Source organism: Solanum lycopersicum, chromosome 1 (assembly GCF_036512215.1).
Source record: "Solanum lycopersicum chromosome 1, SLM_r2.1".
NCBI lineage: Eukaryota > Viridiplantae > Streptophyta > Magnoliopsida > Solanales > Solanaceae > Solanum > Solanum lycopersicum.
The window spans coordinates 73994134-74006726 of NC_090800.1; the positions used below are offsets into that span (position 1 = coordinate 73994134).

Here is a 12593-nt window from a genome sequence, read left to right on the forward strand (position 1 = left end):
AATTATCATAAATCACAATAATTAATAATTTAAAAATATTTTTAAAATCAAATAAAATTTCTTAAATCTTAAAATCTAAAAAATATGACGTAAATTTAAACTTAGGCAAGTGGAAATTGAGAATGAGGAGGAGATGCCTGATTCCTTTACGTGAGTTTACCATGTGAAAATGTTGAAAAAATATTTAAAAATGGTTTTATCCTAATTTTAAATTAATACTATATGCATGTTATATCACGTCTTAAAGATAATTATTTTTTATTTTATGAGAAAATATCATCCAATAACTTTCAAATAGAACCTTTTCATTATATATAGAGCCAAAAATTAGCATTCAAATATATTTCTCCATCTTATTTTTTTCAATGGCTAAAGTAGTTGAAAGATTTGGCCATTGTCTAAATATTACTCCTATTTTTGTGGTTATGTTAGTAAGTTTTTGCTTATTAGAAGCAAATGCTCACGAGGTAGTAACTAATATTAGTCGAAAGAGTTGTGATTTATTCGAAGGAAGTTGGATTTTTGATAATTCATATCCGTTGTATAATTCAACAACTTGTCCATTCATAAGGAAGGAATTTGATTGCATCAAATATGGCAAACCCAATCTCGATTATCTTAAATATAGATGGCAACCCAAGGGTTGTGTCTTATCGAGGTTCGTTTTTTTTTTCTTTTTTATATTGATGTTTAACAGATGTATGAATCTTTTTTATATTGATATTTAATAGATGTATGAATCTTTTTTTATATTGATGTTTAATAGATGTATGAATCTTTTTTATATTGATGTTTAATAGATGTTTACTTTATTATCGTCTACTAATAAATATATATATGATTAATGTAATTAATTGTATAATGCAATGTATCAAATTCATATTGATTATTATAATTTTGCAGATTTGATGGGAAAAAGTTCATGAAAAGATACAAAGGAAAAAAAATAATGTATATTGGGGATTCTTTAAGTCTAAACAACTTTGAATCCCTTTTGTGTTTGCTTCATGCTGCTCTCCCCAAATCCAAATTCAAGCAACAAATAAATAAAGATTTTGTTTCCGTCACGTTTAAGGTTAATTTCGTCTTTTTTCTTACGATCTTAATAGCTTAGACTCAAATTTTGCATACGTGTTAAAATTTTAATTTACTATAGAAAAACTATAAAAAAAAAATTAATAGAATACGATAGAATTTTGAAATTTAACCTATAGCTCAAATCATGAATCAGCTTCTAACTTTTCGAATAAAATTTTAAATTTCAGGATTATGGAGTTGAAGTGATGCTATTTCATTCAAATTATCTGGTAGACATTGAAGTGGTACCAAATGTTGGAAGAGTATTAAAACTAAACTCCATTAAAAATGGAGAAATTTGGAAGCAAGCTGATGTTTTGATCTTTAACACTTGGCTTTGGTATCTACGAGCTGATTCTAAGCAACAGTATGTATACTTACGACCCCGTCTGATCATAGATTTTACTAGTAGATTTTTCAATTAAATCTACGATCAAGCGCTAGCTTGTGTTGGCGGAGTCACTATATCTTTAGGGGTTCATTCGAATCATCTTCGACGAAAAAATATATTATTTTTATAATTAAAAATTAAAATAATTTTTTAGATAAATATAACAGATATCGAACCTCCTTAATGCTATTCGAAGCCCATAATTAAAAATTGGGAAACTTAGTAGAGTTGTGATTATGATTAATTGAAGTATATATATATTTTTTTTGTATGTGTTGTAGATGGGATTTTGTTGAAAATAATGGCACGATATTCAAGGACATGAACCGTATTGAAGCTTTTCGTATAGGATTAAATACATGGGCTAAATGGGTTGAAAGAGATATTGATACAAAGAAAACCAAAGTGTTTTATCAAGGAGCATCAGCCACACATTACCAGTAACAACTTTCATCCTTCTAATTATTATAAAATTTTGTGTTCTTTTTCTGCTTTTACAAAAGTAATTTTGATGAATATTTTTGTGATTTTTATGTGTATATAATCTATTAAAAAAAGAATGACTCTATTTCCTTTTTAGTCTGTTTAAAAAAGAAATGACCCATTTCCTTTTTTTAGCAACACTTAAACTTTAACTTTCCACGTGGCATGTTTAAGACCGCAAGATTAAATGACATTTTGGTACATTTAACATAATCTTAATTTAGAACCACAAGATTAAAAAATTTTCTATTTTTTTCTTAAACTCACACATATCTATATACATAATATACCGTTGAACTATATAGTAGTGTATATTTTGGACATGTTGGTCATTTATACAAGTTACGCTTACCAATTTAATGGGTCATTTAGAGTTCAACAACGGGTCAAGTAAACATCTAAAGTCATAACTCAATCTGTTCAATTTTAAATTACATTTTTAACGTATAAATCCTGAATATTAAATGATTCGTATATATATATATCATTCTATTTACCTAATATTTTACAACGACGTTTTTTTTCAGTGGATCTGAATGGGGTAAGCCAGAAGTGAAGAATTGTTTTAATGAAACAAGACCAGTAAGAGGATCAACATACCCAAGTGGATTACCAATTCCAGTAAACATAGTGAAACAAGTATTACAAAACATGTCAAAGCCAATAGTAAATTTACTTGACATAACAAAACTAACACAACTAAGAAAAGATGGACATCCAAGTATATACAATGGTATACATGGCTTTGATTGTACACATTGGTGTATTGGTGGAGTTCCTGATACTTGGAATCAAATTCTTTATGCACTTCTCTTTCCCATTTCTCCCAAACATTCCATTTAATTAAGAGCAACTCGCAAAAATAACTATATTTATAGGGTTAATGAATATCAATAGTTATAAGCGTGTTATTTACAATAAATGACTACAATTTCTATCACTTTTTTGTTGTATTTTTTTGTATAATTTTTTTTATTTATACATTAATATGTTTTAAGTACAATAAACTAAATAAGGAATTGACTCTAGATATAACTCACTATCCTTACATTACGTCATACAATGAGCAACTTCCCATAATTAACTTTATAAATAAAAATTACTTATTTAAAGACATATCAGATTATATTCTTTATCAGTTTAACAAAAATTGTGATACATCATACACAATTTTCTTGTTGTCGCCATATTTCTTATTTATGGCGTCGTAAAGGTTTTAATAATTTTTCTTTGATTAATTCAAGTTATTGTTGTAAGCAAACTGTTGAATTTGTGAATGAAGGTTTAGTATCCAGATTTTGAATAGGTGAACTACATGACAATAGATACAGTAGTTGTTAAAAAAAAATGAATACACCAATATAGAATACAATGAATACATTGTTGTTAAACACAAAAATGAATACGTTGGATACAACTATCTTATATTCCCTAAGAAACCTTTTATCTTGGAAATAGTACTTATATATCTAGATATATAACTGTATTCGTAAATCAACATTTTAACTTGTGCTTATATAACAATACAAGTATCTGTGTATATAAATATGTAAACATTTAAACACTATCGTTAAGGAATAATATGAATACATTATATAAACGTGCAAAAAAGATACAATTTATAGGCATCAAATTGTATAAATATGAATATATTAGACAAACGAGCAAAAAAAATATAACTTGTGGGTATCAAACTGTACAAGTACGAGACAAACAATGTCCGATGTAATTAACATAATAACCAAAGCTAAGGATTTACACTTATGTCTCTAGCATTCATCAAATTTAGGTTTCATGACAATAAAATCAAGATTAGGGGTGTGTTTGGTACGAAGGAAATATTTTTTGAATGTTCCATTTGTTTGATAAGTCTCAATTATTAAAAATGTTTTTTGTATAAAAAAATATCTTTTTTAAAGAAAAAAATGGAAAAAGATTTTTATAGTGAAAGTAAAAAAAATAAATTATTTTTAATATACAAGACAATCCTGACTCATTGTGTTCATCTTATAAGTTTTTCTTTTAATTTTTATTTAGTGTTCGAAATCTGCATTAGAGTTTTAACTAATTTGATGTGGTTGATTAAAGTAGGGGTGTATATTCTATTTTTTTAATTTGATTTTGTGTTGTTCAGTTTGAGTTTTTTTATTTTTTATTTTGAAAAAGTGTATTCAATCTGAACTTAAATAAATCTAGTTTGATTTATTTTTTTACAGTTTGGTTATTCGGTTATTTCAATAATTAATAACAATCATAATTATATTTGTAATTTGAAAAAATATATATATATACAAGAACAAGTAGTAGTATTGAATCTCTTAAATACTTTCTAATATAAATCACAAGAAAAACTTAAAACGCATTACTTAAAGAAAAAAATGCTTCTTAATAAAAAAAATTATATCAAAAATTCGAATTTAAAATCATCCCACCACAACTCTTGTTGACAGGAGAAATGCAACGCGAGAACTTCTCAAAAAGGCCACCCATCCGACGACTATTTGTCTTTAAAACTTAGTTTTGCAATTCAATTTTCGATTTCTTGTCATAAAATGGCAATTTGGTCTTATGATTTATTGATCAAATAGACAACAACAATAATAATATATACAGTAGAATTTTATAAGTAAAATTTTAAAAAAATAAAGTATAATTATTGAGTATTCTTAACTTGTAAAATTAGAGAATTTTTTTTTAATAGAACCTCGATACAAATTTAATATAGTTTGATAAGTGAAGTTAGAAGGACCTCTATATAAATGGACATACTCTCATTTTAGTGTAGTATTTGAAGGGAAAAAACAACTTATATTCATAATCAATGTCTTTCTTATTATTTTATATTTTATTATATTATTAGTAGTATTAGTTTTGCTTGAAGAAATTGTTTTGCTTAGTAAATGAATAAAATTTAAATGGTTTTGAAAAATAAAACTAAACTTTATAAAGTATTTATCTAGCTTTACGCAACCAATGTCTATGCATTAAAATATGTAAGCCATTACAAACGACAATAATAAAAGTAATGGATAAATATTAAATGCTAAGAAATGTTTTTAGGTGTGAACTAATATTCAAATAAAAGTGATACAATTTAGGGATGATAATTGGACGGATTAAATTTAATTTGAGTGAGTTATAATGGATCAAAGCATTAAACGGATCAAGACGCAATCAAATCCAGATTTACTTGGGTTAAAACAAGTTCGGTAATAAGTTATAAAAGGGATTAAGCGCAACACAATTCATTTTCACTAAGTTTCAAATTCATTTGTTCTTTAAAATTAGTTTAGTCTCTAATAAAATTATTTTAATATGACTATATACAACATGTTAAATAATTAAAAAAAATTACGAGATTTCTTAATGAATCAATTTTGGGTTACATATCAACCCAATAATTAATGGATTAAAATGAATTAAATTAAAATAATTAAATGGGTCAATACAAATTCTATTAAGATAACAACTTGTTATTTATATATATTATTAAATATAAAAGAATCACTTATTTTTGAGAAAATATTTTCTAAGTACCAAAGACACCCTACATGAGAGAAGGGTTTTATTTATTATATTTTAAATTGTTATAAGAGAGACATATATGGTAAAGCAAGAAATAATAAATAAATAGAGGCATACATGAGGTGTGTTAGCCATGTGAAAATTGCAAATGCTCATCAAAGATCCAACCTTTTATTGCCTTTAACAAACTATTTTCCTCAATATATATTTCTATAATAATAAATTAAAAAAAAGTCACTTTTTTGTTTTGCATTTTTCTAAACCATCTCATTCACACACAAAAACGAGTTGACACAACTATCAACTTACCAAAATTTATCATCAAAATCGGTGTGCGATCAGGTTTTAATTTTGAATATAATTTATTTTTTATAGAGAGTACTTTTCATTAAATGTAATTCTACGTGGAGCAGATATAAACTTGTCGAATAATAATATAAATATGAAATATCAAAAAAACTTCTAATCAAAAGTTTTATTTATTTTGGTACTTCTTATAATGTTATATTTACATTAAACTAACAATATATAATTTATATAGAGGGAGAGTCGTGATTAATTTTGTAATTGCTAAGGATTAATAAATTTTGTATAATTTTGTGAATATTTATAAAATAAATGCCTTTTTCCCTTCTAATTGAAGCATACACACAATTACTAAATATAAATTATTTTTACCTTCTTTTGGAACAAGAAAGTTGCAAGCAATCGTCAATAACTTGATTATAAATTAGGATATTAATAGATTTAATTCAAGAAACTAATAAGTTTAGAATATTGCTCTATAAATAATAAGTTTAATTGATAAATCATTATAAAAGAAACTCAAATTAAGCAACTAAAAAGGAAATGACTTTAAACGCGAGAATTATAATTAGATCAAAATCATGTAACAAAATGATCTCCATAAATTAGGGGAATCAATTTTTTAAAATCAAATTTAATCATATTTTATAAGAATAAGAGTCGTAATCTATGAATTAATATAAGCCTAAAATTATTAAGAGTTTAAATTATATATACTAATAGCGTGTTCTAACATTTTAGTCTCTTAAAAGGAACTAACTACTCTATTTAATACATGTTCAGTTTGAAAAAGAAAATGAAGAGATATTTTATCACTGAATTTCTAATTATCCTTATTCTTAATTATGATCATTTTCAATAATTTAAAATTTATTATAATAAAATGATAATATAATAAATAAATTATTTTATTAAATACTTTTAAATAAATGTGTCAAATCAAACACGAACAAGTTAAAATAGGAAAAAAATAACATTATTGATCGAAAGCAACAAGGTAGTAAATAGAGTAATTTGTTTTCTTAATTGGGAAATTACGGAATTTTATATCCTTAATTACTAAACTTGAACTTATTTAATTTTTCAAAACTAAATTCTTTACTGAAAATAAAAAGACCTTAAAAAAATAAACCTCCTTATTTGTAATCCCTCCCTTTATATACACACATGTATATTAATTATTTCAACCCCTTTACACATAATTATTCTCTCTCTCTCTCTTTTTTTTTTCCTCTTGAAAATAAAAAATGGTGAAAATGTTTATTGATGAGTTTAAATATATTCTTGTTATTATTTTAGCAGTATTAATTGGGTCATCAGAAGCAAATGGTTGTGATTTATTTGAAGGAAATTGGATTATTGATAATTCATATCCAATGTATGATTCAAAAGCTTGTCCATTCATAAGAAGTGAATTTGATTGCATCAAATTTGGAAGAACAAATCTTGATTATCTCAAATATAGATGGCAACCAAGTAATGGTTGTGTCTTGCCCAGGTTCATCTCTGTCTCTCTGTTTCGTTCTACGTGACTTGTTTTTCTTTAAGTTATTTATATTAATAATATCGAAGTAAGTAAATATCGCAGATGATCAAATAGACAGAGTACTTATTTTCAAAAAAATCAACAAACATAAGTAATTTGAAGAGAGTACATTGTCTGTACATATACAAATTTTATCTCTATCTCGACAATATAAATATAGTAAATTAAAATATTTATGAAAAGGGACTTTTTTTCACTAAAGTCACATAACTATATTTTTTTCTATCAATAATGAAAACTCAACTAAAAAAATAATTGAAATAGTAAAAATCAAAGGGATTGTGATTTTATAACATGTGGTTCTCCTTTGAACTTGTGTTCAATTGATCAATGAATATGTTGAAGGAAGCAATTGTGATTTTAATAAATGTTATGAACATATTTTTTTTCTTTACTATTTAAACAATTTATTAATTTTGTTTGTTTTTTGGTTATAATTTGTAGATTTGATGGCAAAGGATTTTTGGAAAAATTCAGAGGAAAGAAGATAATGTATATTGGGGATTCTTTGAGTCTTAATATTTATGAATCCCTTTTGTGCTTGCTTCATGCTGCTGTCCCACAAGCTAAATATAATCAAGTAATACTTAGAGAAAATGTCACTGTCACATTTCTGGTAAGTTTTTATTATTTTTTTTCTAAAAAATAATAATTATGAAATACTTTACTTATGGATTTATATTATTGTATATATTGCAATATACACAATCCTTTATTAAGATGGTACTTTTATGTAACAATTTGAAATACTATAAAAGACCTATTATAATTGATTTTATAGTTGTATGGTAGTTTTTTTTGTATTTACGAGACATGTCTAATCGATGATAAAGTATTATATGTTCGTTTCAATTTGTTTATCCTGTGTATTTTGGATAAGACATTCAAATGAAGTTTCTTCTCTGGCTATACGTATTTTCTTAAAATACTTTCTAAATATTTTGAATTATTAGTTATATCTTGTGATTTATGCTAATGCTTCTTATATAGTTTTTACATATGTAAAAAAAAAAAAAAATTAACTCCTTTATTATATTTTAAATCAAGTCAAACAAATTGAAACAAAGAACGTATATGTTTTACATTATTAGCTCTAGATATGTGTGTACGTGTTCTAGTTATAGAAAAACCTAAAATATTCTTTTTAATTTTTCTAATTTTACAGGATTATGGAGTTGAAATAGTATTATTTCATTCGAATCTTTTAGTGGACATTGAAGTTGAAAAAATAGGACGTGTGTTGAAACTTGATTCAATTAAAGATGGACAAATTTGGAAGAATTTTGACCTTTTGATATTCAATACTTGGCTTTGGTATACAAGAAGACCACCAGGACAACAGTATGTTGTTTCTTTTATTTTCAATCTTATTCTGTACGTAAAAACAGTCTCTTGCAGAAATATAAGATAAAATATAGATAATAGACCTAGCATAGTCCAAACGTTTTCAAAACCTCGTGACCGTGAATTAGTGCATGCATCACATCATATGTTTTGTCTTTTGATAGAAATGAATTTTACGATGTGCGAATATTGATCATAGGTGGGATTATGTTGAATTTAATGGCAAAATATTGAAAGATATGGATCGGGTCGAAGCTTTCCGGGCTGGGCTAAAAACATGGGCCAATTGGGTTGAAACAGATGTGGATACAACAAAAACCAAAGTTTTCTTTCAGGGAGCATCTCCGGCCCATTACCAGTAAGATTTTTTTTGTTCATAATTTATTTATTTTTAATTTTGAGCTTTTCTTCTATTTTATGCTACAAATCTCTTTAAAGATTAAAATTGAAATAAAACTTTGAGATTGAACAAATTCTTTAGTTTTTTTTAATTTCTAATTTGATTTAAGAGAACATAATTGATTTATTTTCATTAATTTCACTAAGTTTACTGACCTTAAATTGCTTGTGTTTATTTGCTAAATTTGGATAGAAGTTCATTAAGTTGAGTGTCACCTTAATAAAATAAACGAACTTGAATGATATAGTTTTTGCAAATATAACTAAGACGGGGGACTCATGTGAGAACAAGTTAAATTATTTTTGAGATCCTGTGAAGATGTCTATATATAAAAGAGGACGATGCTACGACGTTGTATTTTTATTTCTTAGTTGCTCTGGATTAATTTACAACATCCCTCCCTTCTCACTTTTTTAATCTCTAGTTCTTCCATCTGAATTTGTTACTAGTTTGGAGTAATCATATAATCACGAACTCTTACATTTTTACGTATAATTACAATTATCCATTTCAATATAGTATATATGAGTTCATTACATTAGTTCTATGACTCCTCACAAAATCGTAAGAAAATGTCGTAGTTTAATGACAGTTGCAAAATAATAAAAAAAAAGTCCCACCTCCGTGGTTAAATAGACAAGTGATGTCCTTATTAGGCAAAATTAACTCTTTTCAACTAATTTTTCGGTTTGTAATTATGATGATTTAGCCTTCAAATCAAAATAATATATGATGTTGATGTCTAATACTGAACGTGAGGTCAGGTGCTAAAAGAATGAAAAAGTAATTATGATGGGACAAATTTATTCTTTTTCTCTTCCTCAAACTTTAATTAATTACTACTAATTGTTTTTTTTTTTGTATTATTTTGTACATGACTAGTGGATCAGAATGGGGTGAACCAACAGTGAACAATTGTTTGAATGAAACAACTCCAGTGAAGGGATCAACATACCCAAGTGGATTACCAATTCCAGTAAACATAGTGAAACAAGAGTTACAAAACATGTCAAAGCAAATAGTAAATTTACTTGACATAACAAAATTGTCACAACTAAGAAAAGATGGACACCCAAGTAAATACAATGGCAACCATGGCATGGATTGTACACATTGGTGCATTGGTGGAGTTCCTGATACTTGGAATCAAATTCTTTATGCTTCTCTAATTTAAAATGTTACTATCATTTTGTTAACATATAGTGGAATAATTATATGCAATTATTCTTAACTTACATATGATGATTATGTGTTTGGGTGCTAGAGGTACACATTCCTCTTTTTCGTGTTAAATGATAAACGAAAAATAGTTATACGTATTTATTTGTGTCAAGATAATATCTCTATTTTCTCTTCCTTTATTCAGATTTGAAATAGAAAACTACACAATGTTTTAACATAAATAGCTACTCGGCCATATCATTGAATCAATATAAAACTTCATGTCACTCAACAATATAATGAACCGTTTGTGTATATATATAGATATAGATATTGGAATTTCTTGTTATTTGGTATAGTTAACTTGCTTGAGGTTGTTTATTTTTAGATCTTAGAAACGAAAGAAGAAACTTTTGTCTATAGATTAAGTAGGAAAAAGTTTACGTCAAGTCAATGAATATAAAACATATATATATAATTGTTGCCAATCTGTGTTATAAAATCAGAAATTACTGGTTCTAATAAATTATTCAGAAACACGAAGTAACTGAGAATTTTTTTAACTAGTAAATAAGATGAACAGAAATTTATTTGTAAAAAATAATTTAATCTGTAAAAACGTACCAGAATCTGGAATCCTCTTATTGAAAATTTAGGAAGAAAATCAAGTCCCTTAAGGAAATTATTCCCCTCTAGTATCCGAGGTTTGATTTGGAATATAACCTCCCAGGGTAAAATGATTTTAATCAGTAGAGTATAGATACCAAAAACTCTACTGTCAGCGAATCAATCCACAGCAGGAAAGTACACGAAGAAATATGTGATTTGAAGAAGAAGGAAGATCAGAAAAATTCGTAGATAATATTCTGAAGACTGAATGGTATTTATAGGCAAGAAGAATATATTCTGAAAGGTTGCAACCCTTTCAGAATTAACACGACCATTAATGAAAGGTTGCAAACTTTCAAATGGTATTGACCGTTCCTGAAAGTTGCAACCTTTCAGAACAGTCATGGCGGGAAATTTTGAATATAACAGAATTTAAAACGGGTCACTCGCGTCGGGTCGGGTTTTAACTAAAAAATTCAACTAATTTATTGAAAATAATTTTTGGCCATTTAAATTAATTAATAAATAATTAAAATAAATTTTGTCCAAAAAATTATCTCTCGATCGATCATTTGCCAAAGCCGAAGCCGAAGCGAGCGAGCGACGACGACGCGAGGGGGTCCCTCTTTCCAACCCTTTTAACAATTAATAGGAGTGTTTATTTATTTAAACTCTCCTATTTTCCTTTCCATTATCGATGAGGGACTATTGCCTTTTTCAATAAAGCATTAGAGGACTTTTCAAGTTCCCAACCTTTCAAGTTCTAAACCTTTCAAATTCCTCTCCTTCCCTCTATTTCCCATCAATTCTTGCTACATACCCAACAATCCCCCACATTGATGGGGAATAGTTATAACATAGGAATGCACGGACAATTGTGTACTTTACAAGTAAGGATTAATTGCATCTGGATAAGTAGGTTTCCCCTTGGACTTTCCGTAGTGAACATATGTCGGATATACTCGGTCAATCGGTAGATGTGATATCTTTGAACCGTCGAACTTTGGTGTATACCTAGACAACCATATGTCACACAATTAACCCTTTACTGTTTATGATTCTTACGGTTGTGTTCGTTTCAGCCATGAACACCTCCTGGTTTCATGAGTGTATAGAGAATAGGCTTTTGACATAAATTCTCTTTGAAGCGGCTTCCACTTCACACTCACATAGGTGATTTCTAACCGTGTCATCCCGTAGATACACTATTTGGTCAAATCTACCAAACTTAGCAAATCATTAAAAACTTTAAGCTTTATTGCCTCATTAACAAGCCTTAAAGTCTTAACCTTTTCCTGAACATTGTCTTCATCATGAGAATGGATTGAGTTATTTGACAATGTCGAACCGTCAGCCACAACTTTGTTTTTCTCCTTGAATCTAGCTCTTGGGATCTCCAGTCTGCTAGATAGAGTTACCGTCATGCTGACTTGTCCTAAGCCGTAAACCCATTCCCTTAGATGATCTTTCAACTGCCTCTCTCACTAGGCCTTTCGTTAGTGGATCTGACACATTATCGCTTGACTTTACATAGTCAATTGTGATAATTCCACTAGAGAGCAGTTGTCTTATGGTGTTATGTCTACGTCGTATATAACGAGACTTTCCATTGTACATAACGCTCCCTGCCCTACCTATTGCTGCTTGACTATCGCAATGTATGCAAATTGGTCCGACAGGTTTGGGCCAGAATGGAATATCCTCTAGGAAATTCCGGATCCATTCTGCTTCTTCACCAGCCTTATCCAAAG

General features: G+C 27.5%; 2 protein-coding genes across 2 annotated transcripts; both read left to right on the forward strand.

The window, feature by feature from the left end:
• The first annotated feature begins 338 nt into the window (after window positions 1-338).
• On the forward strand, window positions 339-2891 carry LOC101244522 (protein trichome birefringence-like 41). Its single transcript, XM_004229240.5, has 5 exons — window positions 339-658; window positions 904-1075; window positions 1266-1444; window positions 1750-1908; window positions 2479-2891. The coding sequence occupies exons 1-5, from the start codon at window positions 366-368 to the stop codon at window positions 2792-2794; spliced, it is 1119 nt and encodes a 372-aa protein (XP_004229288.2). The 5' UTR covers window positions 339-365; the 3' UTR covers window positions 2795-2891.
• Window positions 2892-6959: 4068 nt separating this feature from the next.
• On the forward strand, window positions 6960-10391 carry LOC101254524 (protein trichome birefringence-like 38). The gene is made up of 5 exons (XM_004229112.4): window positions 6960-7280; window positions 7773-7944; window positions 8494-8669; window positions 8872-9030; window positions 9955-10391. The coding sequence occupies exons 1-5, from the start codon at window positions 7030-7032 to the stop codon at window positions 10244-10246; spliced, it is 1050 nt and encodes a 349-aa protein (XP_004229160.1). The 5' UTR covers window positions 6960-7029; the 3' UTR covers window positions 10247-10391.
• The last annotated feature ends 2202 nt before the right edge of the window (window positions 10392-12593 follow it).